The sequence below is a fragment of the Xenopus laevis genome, chromosome 6L (assembly GCF_017654675.1).
Source record: "Xenopus laevis strain J_2021 chromosome 6L, Xenopus_laevis_v10.1, whole genome shotgun sequence".
NCBI lineage: Eukaryota > Metazoa > Chordata > Amphibia > Anura > Pipidae > Xenopus > Xenopus laevis.
In genome coordinates, this window is record NC_054381.1 from 44,463,349 (window position 1) to 44,483,024 (window position 19,676).

Genomic DNA, 19,676 nt, shown 5'->3' on the forward strand with positions numbered 1-19,676 from the left:
CGGATTTCACCCCAACAGCCCGATTTTTGGAAGAGCTGCCCAGGTGAAAAGTTCCTGTCCGGATTTCCAAATTAGGAAAGTGTCCTGATCGCCACGCCATCAGTCCCGCCCCTGACGTTACCCACTCCGCCCCCTCAAGTCACTGGCCAGTCCCCTACTTCATCGTCCCGCCCACCTATGTCACCAGCCCGCACCCTGCAAATTTTCGACAAAAAAAAAAGTGGCAATCTTATTAGTGACCCCCATTTGAAAGCTGGAAAGAGTCAGAAGAAGAAGGCAAATAATTTAAGAACTATACAAAATCAAGACCAAATGAAAAGTTGCTTAGAACTGGCCATTCTATAAAATACTTAAAGTTACCTTAAAGGTGAACCCCTAAATGCAGCTCTACTGGGGGACAATGCAATTGGTTACATACCAATATGATTAACTGCTACTAATGTATATTTATTTACTAGTCTATGGTAAGGACATAATGCAAGAATGATCAAGTTGTTAAAATAATAATAATGACACTATGCAGCAGTAGGGATATTTTCAGCAGACAATTACAATGGGGGATTCTCAGTGTTTGCCATCAGCACACTCCATGTATCACTTTACAGATGGGCAGTCAGAACAGGTGGGGCAACACCTACAACATATGGAGGCTGCAGGGGTCTGGAGCACTTCTGGTGGTAATTAAGGAGAACAAAAGAGAAGCAACAAATGTAGCTAAAAATGTGTGACATAAAATCATTTTATCCTTTTATAGAAAAACAAATTCAACTTTTCAAGTTTGTCTTGCATATAAAAATATAACAGTCAACATACCCAAAATTCCACACCAATATAAAACAAAGATATATTGCATGTTACTTTTATACAGACCAGGAAAAGCATCTCTATTGCTCTTTCCAGGAAGCGAGGAGTGCAGAGGCAAATTGCTTCCCCCATCTGCTAAAAAAAAAATGCACTTGTAATGAAGTTCAGACAGAGCATGGGAAATGTACATGTACACATAAAAACGTTAGGACATTACAGGAAGGCTCTTTTGTCAATCTCATAAACCACCGATTGTTGGAGACACATTAAACAAAGGCACTGAAGGCATAAAGATCTGCATATTTCTACATTGCCTAGGAAATGTGCATACAACTCCTGCAAGAGGACACTTGGGGGTTATTATAGGACTCCTTTGTTTATTTTATGGCATGTTGAGTATGTTTTGTTCCATCACTTCTTTGGAGCCCAAACGGGCTGTAAAAGTTAGCACCTTTCCAACGTAAGTGAACAACATCAATCATTTTTAAACACAAAATAAATTATGGACAATTTACGGACATGTTACAGAATATCACCATGGAAAAAAAGAGCAGTTAATTAAATCGTTAGATCTGGGATGGTGGTAACACTGAGATGCAAATTCCCCACATCAGTGCTTTGGCAACGACACATAATTCAGGTTCTTCATCAGGTTATTATTCTATGTACAATCAGCCATATTGTTCCAGTTGTTGCTGGACTACAACTCCCAGCATCCTCCTCTAGCTAAGTGTTTAGTTTAGCATGAACTGGAGAGCTACTTCTGCAATCAATTAATTAGATCATATTTCCATTAACAGATTGCCAGATACTCATAGTATAGAGCTCTAACACTGGATTTGCCTTCCCATTGGTTACTGTGCCCCTGTGCCTGATAGTAATCAAATCCTTAGCGTCAATGCTAATCAGGACATTTCACTCTGCAGTAATCCACATATGCCTAGAGAGATGAGCAATTCATAGGCTGGTTACCATTTGGTCACTGAAGACTGAATGGAATGATGTAAAGGGTCAGTCTGTAAATCTCTGCAGCAGATCTTCCCTGTGTATGTTGCCACCTTCCCTAAAACGATCACAGCCAGGAAACTCAATGAGATCTGCTTCACCCAGGGCACAAACTGTAGTCCGGGGACGATGAGACTGAAAACCTGAGAAATCAGTAGAGACCCCGGTACCCACAGACCTGTAGGGGCGTCGGGTGGAGTACATCTGACGAACGTGCACTGGGGGCCTCCTGCGTCCCCATTTCCTATGGGCCAACCTAGATCCCCAAGCCACCAAGCCCAAAAGAAGCAGCAGGGCATTGACAGCAAGCAGCGATAAAGCCAGCACTTGGTAATTAAGCAGAGGTCGGTCATCTTCTGATGGTAGGGTGACAATCCCTATACAGTGGTCCCTCGGTGCCACAGGACATGCCCTTCCACCAATAATGCTCTCTACACACACAAGATATGGCGTTTTGCCAGTCAGCTCTTGCAGAGTCAAAGATTCTACTCTACCACGTGGATAAACAAAGCGCTGGAAACGACCTGTCTGCCCAAAGCGCTCATACAGCACTCGAAATAGAACAGGCCCTTGGGTGTGAACACTTATTGTCTGCCAGCGGACCCGGGCTGTGCTACTTCCGACAGACTCCACTGATAGGTTCACTAAATACAACTTGTTAAACTCACATGGGTCAGAAAGCAGGGATGGGAAAGGAGCAACTTGGTGCAAAGTCTCGGGAGCTGGATGCATGGGATCACCTTCTGCCTGCTGGAAGGAATTGTAGTTAGGTAGTAAGGTGTCGGAGGGGCTCTGGTGCAAGGTCTTGTCATGGTGAATGGGTTTGTCGGTGGTATCATTGTGCTGCAATGTAGCATAAGCAGATTTCAGATCATCTGTGTAAGGTACCACAGATGGAGGGTCCAATTGGCTGGGTTTTTCCGAGTGCAGGGATTCTGAGTGAGGCGGCAAGTTACTGGACGCAGGGATCAGGACACTCATCTGCTTGACTTTACTCTGTGTAGGATGGACAGGTTGGGAAAGTAGATGCAGCTTCCGTGAATGTTCTGCAGCATTCTTTACGGACTTTCCTTTCCCCTTCCGTGAGGTTTCTAAGCCACGGTTCTTAGCAGTGCTGTCCCTGTTGGTACTTGATGGCCATTTTGTGACTAAGGCCTGCTGCCTCAATGCCAATGTTTCAAGTGCAGGAGACACCTCTGATGGGAGGGTAGGCAGATGCAGAGACTTCTCTTCTGTCTTTGGTTGCGCTCTAAGGATATCTGCCCCATTTTTAAGGTCTCTATCTCCTTTCCCAGGCTGGTGAATCCCTATATGCTTGTCTCTTAAAGTGCTGTTCTTAATCTGTTCCTGACCTGCAGGAGTTGTACTTACTTGACAACCTCCAACACCCAATAAATATGCATCCTCCAGATAGTCTAAATACTTTCCTGCCACTTTTTGAGGCTCCCAGCACTGCACAAAAACTGTAAGCATGCGGCTTCTGGGGTGCAGTGTTCCCAAGATCCAGTGCTTAAGATCCAAAAGGTGACAGTCACAGTTCCAGCGATTGCCATCCAGCTGCAAGCGATATAGGACTGGATTCCCAGCAAAGGTCTGCCCAGAGAGGTATCTCAGCATGTTATGTTGCAAATCTAGCACCTTCAGCCTCATTAGTCCTTTAAACATTTCTGGGTGTAAATGGGAAATTGCATTACGGCTCAGATTTAGCACCTCCAAATTGTGCAGTGGCACCAGGACACCCTCTGGAAGCTGAACCAGTTTGTTTCCATCCAAATGCAACTCTTGGAGCAAATCAAGTCCCAAAAAAGTCTTAGTCTGTATTGCAGAAATTTGGTTTGAACTTAGAATGAGCCTGGAAAGTCTCTGTAAGCCATTAAACATAGAGGGCCCAAGCTGCTGCAATTGGTTTCCAGCCATTGTAAGGGTGCTAAGCGATCGCAGGGGCAGAAAGGTAGGTTGGCGCAGGAAGCTCTGTGGGTTACCAGACAGACTTAGCAGGCGTAGTTTTCCGAGCCCTGTAAATACATTTTTACTAATGTTGGTTATTTTGTTGTTCTCCAGATGTAAGTATAACAGATTGCTGAGGGCAGAGAAGGGGGAGCCCTGCAAGTTCTGAATGTCATTACCATCTAGTCTGAGTTTGATCAGTGCCGCTAAATTAGAAAAGCTGGCCCTGCTAATATTGTGCAGCCGGTTCCCATTTACATTGAGAACTTTAAGTTTCCTGAGGGGGGCCAAGGCACCAGGAGCAAGGGTAGTCAGCAGATTATTGCCCAGGTACAGCTCTTCTAGCTCAGGGAGCTTCTCAAAAGCCTTCAGATGAATGGAGCGTATCTGATTGTACTGCAAGTCCAGCCTCTGCAGCTGGGGAAAGTGCACAAAGTCCAAGACACTGATATTGGAAATAAAGTTTCCTCCCAGGCTGTAAGTTTTAGTTCCACTTGCGCTGAGAATCTGGCTGGATTTGGGCACAGATAGGAGACCTCTGTTGGAGCACAGAATATGTTGGAGGTGTTGACAGTCACATGGCTCCAGGCACTTGGGTTCCACACTCCAGGCCAGGGTGCAAGCAAGCAGCACCAGCAAGTCTATGAAAGCAGCTTTCGCCATGGCACTTGAAGACACCAAAATCTGGGCATCACCTTTCCCTGTATAGTGTTCTGTCCAGCTCCCAAACTGCTTATACTGTCAGCTCTAAGGGCAAGTCAAGTTTGTATAACTCTTGCCTCTCTGTTCTTTACAAAGTCCAGCACTTTTTTGTAGCAACAATATGCTGCAGCCACTAGAGACAACTCACTGTGCATGTAACGTGCTGCATTCCTTATCTGAGGAGCCGGGAGGGTTTGCTTACCTTGTAGCAGTGCAGATGGCAGCAGGAGTGGGCAGTGTCAGTGGAAAGGGTCCATGGGTAGCTCATTCCTTCTCCTCATGTCCATAGTTAATTTATTCCAGGAGCTGATGAGCAAATCCCTCCAGGTCCAAGCGCTGCACAGTCCAATCAAGGTTCCTCCAAAAGGCTCTGACTGGCCCCCTCCCCTTCTCCATGCTAACAGTATAATAAGGAGAATGCACGCAGCCCTTTTGTTCAGGGGTCGCTAACTGGAGAGTGCATGGCAGCCCGTTGCTAGCAGCAGAGTCAGGGAAAAGTTGTGGGTCTGAGAAGGGGCGGAAATCTATTCTTCCCACACTGGCTCCCTGGAGATTGTGAGCGAGGAAAGAGGATCCTAGAGAGGCAGCTCAGAGCTGTTAGGGGGAGGAGGGAACATCCAACACATGGAGAACACACAACACTCACTTTAGCAGCAAAAAAAGTGCCCTCAGAACAAAAGGACACATTCAGCCAAAACACAATGTGCTCAAAGAGCTCTAGGTTACTGCCCTACTACACAGCCTTCTGAGGACAAGGGGTAACAACACCACTGGACAACAGGAAATAACCACTAAGTGACATGTATGATGGGAAGGCCACACAATTTACTAAAAACCCCAATTTTAAGGGCACAAGCACACAGGGATTTTTTGTCACTGATGTATTATGGCCTCCAGCACAGGCAACAAAAGGTCCAAAGCTCCCTTCCCATTAGTGTCCCATTGCCAGTGGGAAAACATATAGGTGGCCTATACTTTCCTTAGTAGCCCTGCCATTGCACATATGGCTGAGATGATCATTTAAGGAAAGTGAGGGGCATTCTGATCAATCACCTGACCCTACCATTGCCCTAAATAGTACTTGCCTAGACTGGAGTGATTTGCCAACCATCGAACTGGTAATCACAAAGATAGGAAAACATTGGCAATTGCCCTGTGTGTCAATAACTTTACCCTATTGTATTAATGAGATCTCACAGTTCAGGAAGGTAAGCAGGCCATACATTGAAAGATGCACTCGTTTGGCATCTTCCCCAAATATTGGGCTGATCGTTTGGCCCTAGGGGGAACAAAGGAAAAACAGGCTGTCGTGGCAAGGACTGCATTAGTTGAATTGACAAAGTTGAATTCTCTGGGCAAAATGTTAGGGTTCCCCCCAGATTAAATTCAATCACTAAGTTTTTTTGTGTGCTCCTTTTATGGTAAAAAAATGCACCAGCCGGGGCAGTAATGCTGTGGCAGACTTAGACTAACTCATGTGCAGGACAGTAACATATTTACTACTTTTTTTCCCTGGCTTGTTACATTTTTTTCCACGAACCAGCCTAGTTATTGAATTTACTAAGGGGAGAGTCTTAACATATTGTCACCCCCTAGTGAATTTGACTTTCTGCTATGGAAGAGTGACTTCCACACCGAAACAACCCATGACCCATCAGATCTGCATAGCAATTCTAATTATAAACAAAACAATAATAGTAAACTCATTTGAAAATGTAAGGAAGATGGGAATACATGACCTGGAAGTATATTTAGGGGATGGCAGCCAAAAATCTCCCACCCAATAGCTGCTTGATGAGTACTCAGGGTCTGATTGGGCCAACGGGACACAGAGGAAAAACCCAGTGGGCACCGGACCAGACCCGATATTGGAGCTGCCCACAGACCTCCCTCCTGGCCCCTGGTCGCAGGAAAAAAAGGTAGACGTGGGGGGCCAGAGAGGGGTTGCAGCAGGGGGGAGCCTGAGGTGTCGAATGTGTCTTTGCCTCTGGGGCGGTGTCCTGGGGGTGTGTAGGGGCCCCAAAGCAGCAGCCCCGATGGGCCCCAGACCTCCCAGTCCGGCCCTGTGAGTACTGACCACAGGCCATAACTCTTTATTGGTCTCCCTTTACTCCATGCGGCCCCTTGGCTGGTACACAGATTCGATGGCATTCTATAACATTTTATGCACACCAACCAGCAGAAGAACTCACCTGGGAGTGAAGCACAAATATCTTGCACTATTTCTTAGAGCAGAGCAGAAAGAAATACTCAATGACCTCTACCTCTCTGTCCCTCCTGTTCTCCTTTGATATTAATGGCAAATGCCTGTTGCTGCTCAAATGGCATGAGAGCAAATGACTCACAGTCTGATCAGAGCCTACAGGAATCAGTCAGGGTCATGATGTCATTGCCAGGAACATATGTGCACAGAGCAGGTTCCAGCAGGCAAAAGGGACCTCTTCTGGGTTCTGAACTACGAAATAATAAGTTATTTGTGGCTCCAACTAGATTTGATGGTGCCTTGTGCTATTGTATAAACACTCTGCACTCAGTGTCGGATTGGGGGTTTGGAACCCACCAGAGCCACATCATTAAAGGCCCTCCACCCTCATCTCCCATGCACGGGGGGGGGGGGGTCTGCATATCTCAGCCAGCAGGGAGGGAGGGCAGCAGTACTGGGTTTGGCAGGGCCCATGAGGGCTGGTGCCAAAAGGGTTTTTTCCCAGTGCCCTGCCTGCTCTGTCTGACTCTATTTGCATTGGGGTTTCCTAATGTACATTCCTATTAAAATTAAGCTGACAGATAGGACTATGATAAAGCTCATAATGGCAAATTAAAGCAAAGTTATCTGCAATAAACATGGACATAACCCCAAAGAAAAGTATTTCTTAATTTCTTCCCTTAGGGCTCTTACTGACGAGCGGTTGTAGCTGCGCTCCCCTGCGTTCCGTTTTTCTGCATTCAGCCGCAGGGGAGCCCAGGAATAGATGCATTAAGTTTTTTCCAATGGGGCTGTACTCACACAGGCGCGTGTAGGCGCCGAACGCAGGAACAATGCAGCATGTTGCATCTCAACCTGCGTTCGGCGCCTACACGCTCCTGTGTGAGTACAGCCCCATTGGAAAAAACGTAATGCGTCTATTCCTGCGCTCCCCTGCAGCTGAACGCAGAAAAATGGAACGCAGGGGAGCGCAGCTAAGTAAGAACCCTAAGGAGTCCTTAGCCGGAGAGGAATTCTGCAAGGCAGAGTAAAAGTCAAGGTTTCACAGCCCAAACATACGCTATAAAAAGCTCAGGTCACAACTCTTCTTGATTAATCTCCGGCCTCTTTCTCCCTCTGTGATGTCATTGAAACAACCTCTGTGTTTTTTCAAGTGTAAAAAGAAGTGGTAATACACTTTATGTACCAACTGAAACAGGAAACAAGGATATCCGCATTGCTTGTATATTTATAATAGATTCGCTTAAACCTCATAGTAACTTTTCTTTGAACTAATGACATGGTCTTTTCTGGCTGATCAGAAGTCTTTCTCTGGGCCAGCACTGGAAGGGCATGAATGTTTATATCTGTTTGCAATAGCCACCTGGTGTGCTGAGCACATTGAAGGACATTTTAAGTAAATAAGATGTTATGAGTGTGAATTTCTCCACCTCTTGCAAGTATTGTGCATTGTTGTACACATTGATGCTTACCACTGACAGTGCCCACTCCTGCTGACAACTGCACTGCTACAGGGTAAGGGGACCTTATCTTCACCCCGAAAGCTGGACTTTGCAAGGAACAGAGGGGCATGAGTTATACAAACTTGATTTGCCCTTAGAGCGGACGATTTAAGCAGTTTCAGAGCTAGACAGAAGACTATACTGGGAAAGGTAATGCACAGATTTCGGCTTCTTCAGGTGCCATGTTAAAAGTTGCTTTAGTAGACTTGCTGGTGCTGCTTGTTTGCACCCTGGCCTGGAGTATGGAATCCAAGTGCCTGGAGCCATGTGACTGTCAACACCTCCAACATATTCTGTGCTCATATCAGTGCCCAAATCCAGTCACATTCTCAGCTCAAGTGGAACTAAAACCTACAGTCTGGAAGGCAAATTTATTTCCAGCTGCAGAGGCTGGACATGCAGTACAATCAGATACGCTCCATTCATCCAAAGGCTTTTGAGAAGCTCCCTGAGCTTGAAGAACTGTACCTGTGCAATAGTCTGCTGGCTACCCTTGCCCCTGGTGTCTTGCCCCCCTAGGCAACTTAGGGTCTGGCCACTCGAGCAGATTCAGGGAGATTAGTCGCCAGGCAACAAATCTCTTCTTCATGGCGACTAATCTCCCCGATCTGCCTTCTGCCGGCTAAAATGAAAATCGCCTGGGGGCAGGCACTAGGAGCGATTCGTTTTCCGAAGTCGCCCGGTTTCCTCCTGAGGCAATTATGGGCGACTTCGGAAAACTAAGCGCTCAGAGTGCCTGCCCCCAGGCGATTTACATTTTAACCGGTGGAAGGCAGGGGAGGGCAGATCGGAGAGATTAGTCGCCACGAAGAATAGGAGATTTGTCGCCTGGTGACTAATCTTCCTGAATCTGCCCATGTGGCCAGTCCCTAAGGTTCTCAATGTAAATGAGAAACGGCTGCATCACTGATTAGCATTTAATTGATTAATTGAAGTTCTACAAGAAGGCCGGCAGACTGTCAGAAATGCAGATCCAAAGGGTGATACATTGATGCTAACTGATTAAGTTGAACTGTGAGATAGCAATCTGTTTTGCCAAGTTCTTTCCAAATCCTGCCTAAAGTCAAATAAGTTCTTTAAACCCCCCCCCCACCAGCACTGGATCGTAATCTCAGTGATAACCTAGAATTAGTTGATGTCTCTGTGTGAACAGCGATGTTATCTCCGCATAATAAAGCCCCTTTTGATATTGGTGTTCTTGCACTTTTTGCATTCTCCTTTTGAACAAAGCGTTTGCTGAGTGATTACTGAATAACCTAACAAAAGGCTATATTAAACAACTGATGCAATGTATGCATATATAAATATATCAATATACACACACACACTGCTGTTCATTATTTAGATTTCTTTAAAGCATGGCTATGTGTTTGAGGAGAGCAACCAGGTCTTTTTAAAGGTTATATAGTGGGACGGTGGGACTGTTCATTAACCAGCAAATTACTTTTAACGTATTGATGCAATTCCCCAGAATTTCATATTTGTTGAACATGCAAACACTGAGGGGCAGATTTACTAAGGTTCGAGTACAAAAAGTTCGAATTTTGAAGTAATTTTTTGGATACTTCGACCATCGAATAGGATACTATGACTTCGAATTTACTTTGACTTAGATTCGAACGATTTTTATTCGATCGGTTGATCAAAGCTTTTGCGGTAAATCCTTCGAATTCGATATTCAAAGGATTTTTATTAATTTTTAACCCTCGAAATTCGACCCTTGATAAAAAAATCGTTAGAATAGTCGACCATTCGATAGTTGAAGTACTGTCTCTTTAAAAAAACTTTGACTTCAATACTTCGCCAACTTAAACCTGCCGAAGTGCCATGTTAGCATATGGGGACCTGCCAGAGCATATTTCTAAGGTTTTGGGTATCGAAGGAAAATCGTATGATTAATTTGTTCGAATCGTACGATTCGAAGTACGATCGGAGTATGATCGTATGATCGTACTACGATCGTACAATGAATGAAATCCTCTGACTTTGAATGTCGGAGGATTCTATTCGGTGGTCAAATTTAGTATTTTCCACTTCGAAATTCGACCCTTGATAAATCTGCCCCTGAATGTGCAGTTTGACAACCAGGGGCAGATTTATCAAGGGTCGAATTTCGAGGGTTAAAAAACCCTCGAATTCGACCCTCAAATTAAAAATCCTTCGATTCGAACGATTTTAATCGATCAAAAGATTTTTATTCGATCAAAAAAAACTTAGAAAAGTGCTGGGGAAGGTCCCCATAGGCTAACATTGCACCTCGGTAGGTTTAAAGTGGCGAAGTATGAAGTCGAAGTATTTTTTAAAGACAGTACTTTGATTTTCGAATGGTCAAACGATTTTTACTTCGAATCATTAGATTTGATCGAATTTGACCAATTCGATGGTCGAAGTACCCAAAAAAATACTTTGAAATTCAAATTTTTTTTCATTCGAATTCTTCACTCGAGCTTAGTAAATCTGCCCCCCAAAGTTTGTATCTTCTCCCGGTGTCTGCACAAGTTTCCACTACTGAACTGCAATAAGGGTCTGGTTCACCATTATGTTACTTTTTGGTATAGCATAGCAACTTTTCAATTGGTCTTCATTTTTTCAGAAAGAAAAAGAGAGGGTAGAGCGGGGAGGTGATTAGGGTTGCCAGCTGGCCAGTATTTTACAGGCCTGGCCGGTAAAAATGATGCTTGATCCCAATGTTATCAATAGGGAAAAAAAGAAATATATAGGAAGGTATTTTTTTCCAGAAAACGTGGCAACCCTAGGGTGAGGTATAGGTACACAGGGTCGGACTGGGGGGTCCGGGGCCCACCGGGACTGGTGTCCAGGGCCCCCCTCTGGCCCCGCTACCTACTTGTTCGGCGAATCCCTGCTCGGCGCATCGCGCATGCGCAAACGGCGCGCATGCGCAAACGGAAACGGCGCTCGGCGCGCATGCGCAAACGGCGCTACTATGCGCCGAATTTTTTTTTATTATTTTTAAAAAACAGTTTGGGAGAGGGGGACTGGCCCGGCGGGGCCCACTAGGGTCGGGGCCCACCGGGTATTTTCCCGGTATCCCGCCGGGCCAGTCCGACACATTTCCATTCACATTATATGAGTTTAGAACTTAAACAGTTTGAGTATTTAACCAGGTACCCCAAATGGCTTCATTTTTCTGGGCAACGTCTAGCTAGATAAATCAGTTTCTGGTTTAAGAGAGACTCATTTATCCGTTTTTGTCAATATTTTATTGAAGGGTGGTTGAGGGATTTCCAATGCATTAATATAGAGTTCTGGTGAGAGAATATTTGGTAATACAAGTTTTTCATTTAAGTATTGTAGTACTGCACCCTAGAATTATTTTAATTATTTGCCCTTTTTCTTCTAACTCTTTCCAGCTTTCAAATAGGGGGTCACTTATATAAAAAACAAATGCTCTGTAAAGCTACAAATGTATTGTTATTGCTACTTATTATTACTAATCTTTCTATTCAGGCCCTGTCCTATTCATATTCCAGTCTCTTATTCAAATCAATGCATGGTTGCTAGGGTAATTTGTACCTTCGTTACCAGATTCCTGAAATGGCAGAGCTGCTGAAAAAAAGCAAAATAACACAAAAACTACAAATTATAAAAAATGAAAACCAATTGCAAATTGTCTCAATATCTCTCTCTACATCATACTAAAAGAGGCGAACAACCTCTTTAAAGGAACAAGTCAATATTTATTTGGAGATACATCATGATTTTAATCTTACAGAATTTGGGAGCCACGTCAGTCTATGGAGGCTGGAGACAGGACTGTTTAGTTAATTAGATGCATGCTGGATATCTTCCGAATTGCAAATGATTTGATAAGGATAAAAGGGAGTCAAGAAGGCTGACAATTATGGAGCATCATGATAAGTCAAAGGTCATGCTGTGTCAAAGGAACTCAAAATACTGCAACATAGTTGTGAGGGATTTGAGAAATGTAGTTTAGCAACTACAACTGAGCAGTGTATAAAAGATGCCAGTTTAGAGGAAGGTACCCTTCCTTGCCCCAACATATTGTATTTTACTGACAATATTTAGTTTTTGAAGGGGGAACTAATCTTTTATAACCCTTACTTCCCTTTTTCTCTGTAATAATAAACCTTGTACTTGATCCCAACTTAGGGATCCCTCAACCCCCTTCAATACAATATTGGCAAAAACTGATAAATGACTCTCTCTCAAACCAGAAACCGACTTATCTAGCTAGACGTTGGCCAGAAAAATGAAGCCATTTGGGGTACCTGACTAAATACTCAAACTGTTTAAGTTCATCTAAACTCATATAATGTGAATGACGAGGCGTCTGGTGCGACGTGTCGGATGTTGTGAAGAAGGTGAACCTCCCCTTTAAGGTATGAAGATCCAAATTATGGAAAGATCTGTTATCCTGAAAAAAAAAAACAGGTATCAAGCATTCTGGATAACAGGTCCCACACCTTTAATATATATCTGTATTACTTGAACACCATTTCTAGTTAAACTACATTTAGGTTTATGTCACACAAGGTGATTTGCAGCATTTTGTCACCCGAGCTCTATAGGCTAAAAATCATCTCTCCTTTGATTTAAATTCAAAGCACATGACAGCACAAAGAGTAGTTTCAGGCTGGTGATTATCCTGATTCATTCAACAATCATGCCTTGCCCATGACTGTACCCATATATTTTCAGATTACTAGAGGGACAACTAAGAGTCTATCGTCAGTACATGAAGCTACAAAATCCTGTAAATATTTGGTGCGTGTATTGGCAAAACACATATGTATAAGCATATGAGTTGTTTATACAAATAAAATATCTTTAATTCTTACCTACTATTAGTCTGATCTATGCGTGACCTTTTTGAGTGCCTTGCTCCAACATTTTTGTTTTTCTACATACGGAAGATTGGAATAAGCCTTGGATATGCCTTTTACTGGGCACCTCTGAAGGCACCCAAACATCAGCAAAGCAAAAATGCTGAATTGTCAGCAACTCTTAACTCTTAGTAGTGAAGATGAACGAGCTTTTCAACAACCAATGGTCACAGGTCGTAATTGTAACGTGTATGGTCACCCTTAGGGCACCCAGGTTTTTTTGTGCATCTAAAAATGCATGCTAAGCGCATCAAAATGCATATATAACATTTATATGCATTTTTTAAAGTGCAACTAGTTGCATTTTGCAGTTTCAACATCTACCTATTTTATTCTTCATGTGCATTTAAAGTGCATAAAAAATTTAGCAAATCTGAATGAGTACAAATAGTACTGCAATATAAAATGTTATTAGTTGCCACCGTGTAATAATCACGATCACCAGCTTTACTTTATTTTTATTTACTGAATTTTACTTTATTAAGTCAAAAATAGAGTTAATAACTGCAGACAAAATGGCAAAATGGTTTAAATTCAAAGTGTATAAACCACTGTATTCACAAAGAGGCGTTGAGGTTGTCATACATGGGCCAATAAAAACTGTCGGCAGGCCAAATCGGTAGCTTATTACCTGACCAATATTTGGGTGAAAATCGGACAGATATCAATCAAGCTGATTTGAAAGTTCCTTTGGGGCAAGGACCACATTGGCTCATTGATGTGGTTCTCCCCCTGACAGCCATCATAGTGATCCAATCAAGGTTAGCATATCTGGGAACATCTGCTTGTTTGGAAGGTCTTGCAATGGCACACCAGCATATTAATCACTAACGATAAATCTCTGCTTCAAGTGATTTTAGGAAACTGAAGTGACACATGGGTTTTTACCACCAGCGATTCACATTATTGCCTATGGGAAAGCATTTACAGGAGATAAGTCACCCTCACAAGCAGAGATTTATCGTTGATGATTGATCTACTGGTGTGCCATTGCCCTAAGGTTTTTTGTGAATTTGACATTGTGATACTCCCTTTAGGAATCACCAGGAGCTGCTGGAATCGGAAGCACTGTCACTGTGCTGCAACTGCTGCCCAAACTCAGAGCAATAACCAAACAATCCATGTGCATCTACACTGGGACAGACATAAAACAATCAGCAGTTAACTTAGATTGAGATGTGCACTTTGGCTGATGAGTCACTGTTGTTACTGAACTGTGTGAGATTGCACCTTTACATTAGCCCTAGTACACCAAGAGTGATCACACTTGTATTGTAACAAAGGTACTTTTTTATTTATTTCCTTTTCTTGTCAAAACTGCTGCTGCAAAAAAAGAAAAAACAATGGATACTAATTAATTACAGTAAGGTATATGGCACATGGGGCAGTTTCAGGTGATTTTAAGCAGCTCAAACGCATGTAGCCAAATACCCCCACTTCTATTTTCTCAAAAACTAGGTAGCACTCCAGGTTAGAAAAAGAGGAATGTATTACAATAGGCCACTGTCTAGCAACCTGTTGTAATAAACCACCGTTTTTCTAGCCTGAAGTGCCACCTGGTTTGTGAGAAAACAGATGTGGAGACGGCTGGGATGCTTGTGGCAGAGCACCCATTGAGGCAGTAGTAAGGTGGGTGAATAGCAGATCTGGAGGGACCTTAACTATTAGCCAAGTACCCCACCGACTGTGAATGCTTTTGTCATGGGAATTTTGCCTTGAAATGGGGACTGCCTTATATTCAGGCAATGGTCAACTGAAAATGCTTGCACAATTGCCTGAAATCACTATATCGGATCTTCAGCAGGTTGTTCCAATATTATGGGCTACTAGAAAAGTTAGGTGTTAAAAGTGCCACATATGCCAATGCTCTTAATGTATGAATAGTCACATCAAACTATACGACATCCACGATATCTTTGTCTGGTATGTAATATCTGAATTCATTAACAGTCGAAAGCTTTACACTTCCTTATAAATCGGTCAATCATTGAATAGGTCCGTTCAGGCTGGTCATAGGGCAGGATATGGCCTCCACCTCTCACGATTACCTGAAACAAAAGAAATCCGAATAATTTATACATTATTTTTTTTTCTGTTTACCATTAAATGAACCAATTGCCTGCATAGGTAAACTGATAGAAACTGCAAAAAGAGTCTGTATGTTTGTCACTCTAGCGTTTGCCAAGGTTGCACAGGTGACCTTGTGACTTCACACCAAGGCATTTAGATTGTTGCTTCTTGTAGTGGTGATCAAACCCCTGTGAATCATCCAACACCCGTAATTATCTCCTGTGAAATACTCATTGTTGTGTTTTCAGCAATATTCAGACTGCAGGGCTAGTAGCAGCATCCTTACTAATACATTTTAATTTTTAAGATTCAATACTTGTGTTATTCAGTGGGGAGTTTCCTACCTTTTTCATTTGTAAAATTATCTATAGGGAATACTACCCACGTGCTCACAGATATTACATGTTAACTCATCAGTCCATGTGTGGGCCCCGCCTGTAAAGTAGTTTGAATGATCAAACGCTGGTGATATTCCACTGCACATGATCAGCAAGAATGGCAAACCAGGCCACCCAAAGGCCAGTTCAGTACAAATAAGAAATTATTTTCTTTTTCTCTATAATAATTACACAGTACCTTGTATTTGATCAAAGCTCAAAGATGATTAATTCATATTGGTGGTAGGACCATTTTATGGGGTTTATTTAATGTTTCTAGTAGACTTAAGGTAGAAAGCCCCATGTCCTGCACATTGTGGATAACAGGTCCCATACCAGTATCAATTTTTTTTATATTAAAGAAAACACAGTGGAACATAGTGGAAACCAAAGTGCAGTTAGCTTTATGGCTTCCACTAACACCACTGCGTGAAAAAAAACATGTTTAGAAAGAGTTCCTGCCTTTAATAGTCAGTTAAACAAGAAACAATGGGACAGTACCTACTGTGTGGCTACATACTTCCCTCTGTAAAGAAGCACACTGGCATCTCTCACCATAGCACCGCTGCCAATCTCCATCTGGATATATTAGTGTACAACAATTTGCAGCTGCCTCCACATATGCATACAGTATTACTTAGGTTTTTATTGGATACATTTAACTTGCTGAAAAGTGCACAAAATTGGCTGTACTTAATAGGATTCTAGTCTTTCATTTGGCAGGTCTTGGACTGCCTTTCAATCAGTGGAACTGCTTCAAATATTACTGCTGGTGAGCTACTGACCTGACCCCAATGGCAGAATGAAAACAAACATAACATTCTTATATAGCCCTTGAAATGCAGATTTCTTAGATGCAGTGCCGGATTTATTGCAGTTGGGACACCACTGAAGGTTTAATAGTTTGCTTGCCTATCGGCAGTTTACATGTAATTCACAGAGATGTTGATAATGACATGTAGCTCAAACAAGGGAGCCTATGGGACATACTAGGGCTCATTTATAAAAACTGGACAAAACTGCACTTGGGCAGTAACCCATGACAACCAATCAGACGTTTGTTTTCAGTGTTAAATTTGCAGCTGGCTGAAAAAAACGAATCACTGCTTGGTTTATTATGGGTTACTGTGGGTTACCACCTGGCCGGTATTAATAACATTGGGATCAATGATGGTTGATCCCAATGTTATTAATAGGGGAAACAAGATAAATATATAGGAAGGCCGGTATTTTTTTCCAGAAAAGGTGGCAACCCTAGTTACTGCCCAGGTGCAAATTTGCCCATTGTTTATAAATAAATTACAAGTTCTCAGCAGGTGGAGAAAAGTCAAGGGATTCCCATCCGCTCCTTTTTGTACCTGCATTGACAGGCACAGCATTGGCACTGGCATGCATACACATGGAGCAAATTTGGCAAGAAAATTAAATGTATGCATTTTTGCTCTAATATCTGTGTGTCTGCATACAGACCAATGCCCAATGCAGAGACACAAAGTAGTGAATGGGAGTGCTTCGCCTTCTCTCCAACCCAAGGAAAAAGCATGGAAAAAAACTGTGGCACAACCCCTGTGCCCTTGGTCTTTAACACAAAGTGCATGTTCCAAAGCCAGTGAAATGGTGGACCAGCAAAAGGTGCCCCCCATGAGCCAGCTATATTACAGTATTGGGGCAGCTTTCCAAAAAGTACCTATCCTCCTACCCAGTCCTCCGTTGGGTTAGCAGCCTCTCCACAAATCTGGCCTGCCTAGAAGCATCTCTTCTGATGTTTGCTAGGTAATTAGGTCTTTATTTAGTCTGTTTGTCAGCAGCTCTTTACAGAGACTGTTTTTTTTTAGTCTAACCCAGTGTTATACCATCTATCCAGATGTTTTCATTCCTTTCAGAATTCACTTTATGGTAAAAACATGGAATTTTCAAGTGACCTTAAAACGTTCCTGGCAAAGGAAATCTGAAAGGAAATACAGGCAGGCAGCACTAAATGAATCAGATCTACCATAACGCATAATTAACTTGGAGCAGGCAGGTCAGGGGGGGCAAAGACAATGAGCAGAGGGATTATGTCCGGCCTTTTGATCTTTTAGGTTTGAATGTGAGGTGCAGCTAGTAAGGGCAGCTGTGATACAGATGTAGTACAATATAGTTCTAACAATTACCCTATATAACAACACAATAACGCTAGTTACACGGAGGGGAATAAATAACAGATAAGGCACATTGAATTCTAAATACATCATATGGTAAACAGCTGTGTGTGGGGGGTGCTTCATTGTCCAATACTTCCTGGCGCTGAGAAAATAAGAGCTGTAACCTTCCCATCCATATAATTCCACAATGTCAAAATTCATATGTCAATTATGTTACTGTATATTAGGGATGCACTGAACCCAGGATTCAGTTTGGGATTTGGCCAGGATTAGGCCTTTTTCAGCAGGATTCAGATTTGGCAGAATCTCTTCTGCCTGGCCGAACCCGAGATCCTAATTTGTATATGTAAATTAGGGGTGGGGAGGGAAATTGCGTGACTTTTTGTCACAAAACACTGAAGCAAAAAATGTTTTCCCCTTATCACCCCTAATTTGCATATGCAAATATATTTATTCGGTTCGGTATTTGGCCGAATCTTTCGCGAAGGATTCAGGGGTTCGGCCGAATCCAAAATAGTGGATTCGGTGCATCCCTACTGTATATCCTGACATCCCTACTGAATACTGAACCGAATCCTAGTTTACGTATGCAAATTAGGATTTGGTTCGGTATTCAGCCGAATCTTTCGCGAAGGATTCAGTGGTTCCGCCGAAACCAAAATAGTGGATTAAGTGCATCCCAAGTGTATATCCGGACTATCTCTGTAGGTGACAGTGATAAACTCATAGGAGCAGATTTCAGTGAGAATTCTCAATTCAGTTCCCCCCCCCTTTTTTTTGGAGTGTTCATTTCCACATTTATTATATATAAATATCAGTTTTCTGAGCATGAAGAGGCTGCACAGACAGACAAATGTATAATGAAGTGCCCAATGGTTTTAATGAATCTCAGAACCTCTAAGATCTTAAAATGCAAGAAATCTAATAACTGTATAAACATATATTAGACTGCAAGTATGTATCTAGTAAAGGTACAAGCTTGACTGATCGTTAAGATTGTCCATGGTTTTAAAGTTATTTGTAAATGTAATTTCCACTGAAAGCAGAATGCGTCAGTGGTTTGCAATTCCCTGCACTCTTGGTTCTGGCTCCTTAAACAATGTAGCAGACAACAGTGTTTTCGAGGAGAACTGACTTCTTCTACTTTGTTTCAAGGTTCAAAACCAGCAGTGGGTGCAAAGAACAGAGGTAGAATCAAACACTGCTTTCAATTACCATTACATATAATTTTAATGTATATGAGAAAGTTGCTTAGAAAAGCCTGCTTCATATGAGGATCATGGAGCTTGTCAGTGCATTCAATTACATACTAAACTGTGGAATTTGTAAATCTGGGTTTTATTGTCTAGCAGGCAAATTAGAAAAACAACTGGAAGCAACCTAAGAGAATGTCTATAGAGCAAACAATATTTAAAAGGGAGGCATTGCCTAAAACTTCTCACATTTAACCCAATCAGAATTCAACCAGGGAAGAATTCGTCCACAGAGGACTTTTTGTAAATTTTGCCTAGAGCTACGTTGGGCAACAATACACAGACACATTCTTTATCTCAACGCAAGCACCGCTGAAGGGCACAATAAGCATTTTGCTGTTGGAAACATGAAGCTTGTTGGTGGATCATGTTGCCCAGAAAATTCATCCTAATGGCTTGTGCGGTATTTTGGAGGGAACACCAAATCTTTTTAAATGTGCCCAGGTAGCATTTGGAATCAATTTCAGTTAGGACATTTGAGGTGCATGGTGATTTATAAAAAATGAAAATGTAGGAAAGTTGGCAAGGAAGACCATTGACGTGTACACGTAAATGACCAATAGTGATGGTAATCAGCTACTTGTATTACTGTAATTGGCTTTTATGTGCAGAACCAACTCATAAAAGGGCACAACAAAGGTCAGCTGGGCTATAAGCGAGCAGCTGTGTACCAAAGGGGAGGAAGCAGCTTTTACTGGCCTCACACTAACACCATGTCTTCAATAAACAACAAAGGTATGAGGCAGCCTAAGGAGCCAGATTCTATTAACTGTGACCCATATTTCCTGCTTGACCTCTGAATGG

The 19,676-nt window shown here is 42.6% G+C and overlaps 2 protein-coding genes across 4 annotated transcripts in view; both read right to left on the reverse strand.

Moving 5' to 3' along the window:
- Positions 1–725: 725 nt before the first annotated feature.
- tril.L (TLR4 interactor with leucine-rich repeats L homeolog) lies at positions 726–6,740 on the reverse strand. The gene has a single exon (XM_018267424.2). It carries the CDS (start codon positions 4,417–4,419, stop codon positions 1,816–1,818), a length of 2,604 nt encoding a protein of 867 aa, XP_018122913.1. The 5' UTR covers positions 4,420–6,740; the 3' UTR covers positions 726–1,815.
- Positions 6,741–14,300: 7,560 nt separating this feature from the next.
- cpvl.L (carboxypeptidase, vitellogenic-like L homeolog) overlaps positions 14,301–19,676 on the reverse strand; it is an 81,114-nt gene continuing 75,738 nt past the window's right edge. For 2 of the 3 annotated variants that reach the window (XM_018266144.2, XM_018266145.2), the window contains exon 13: positions 14,304–15,076. In XM_018266144.2, coding sequence (XP_018121633.1) covers positions 14,972–15,076 — 105 coding nt within the window. In that variant the 3' untranslated portion in view covers positions 14,304–14,971. 3 annotated transcript variants of the gene reach the window in all.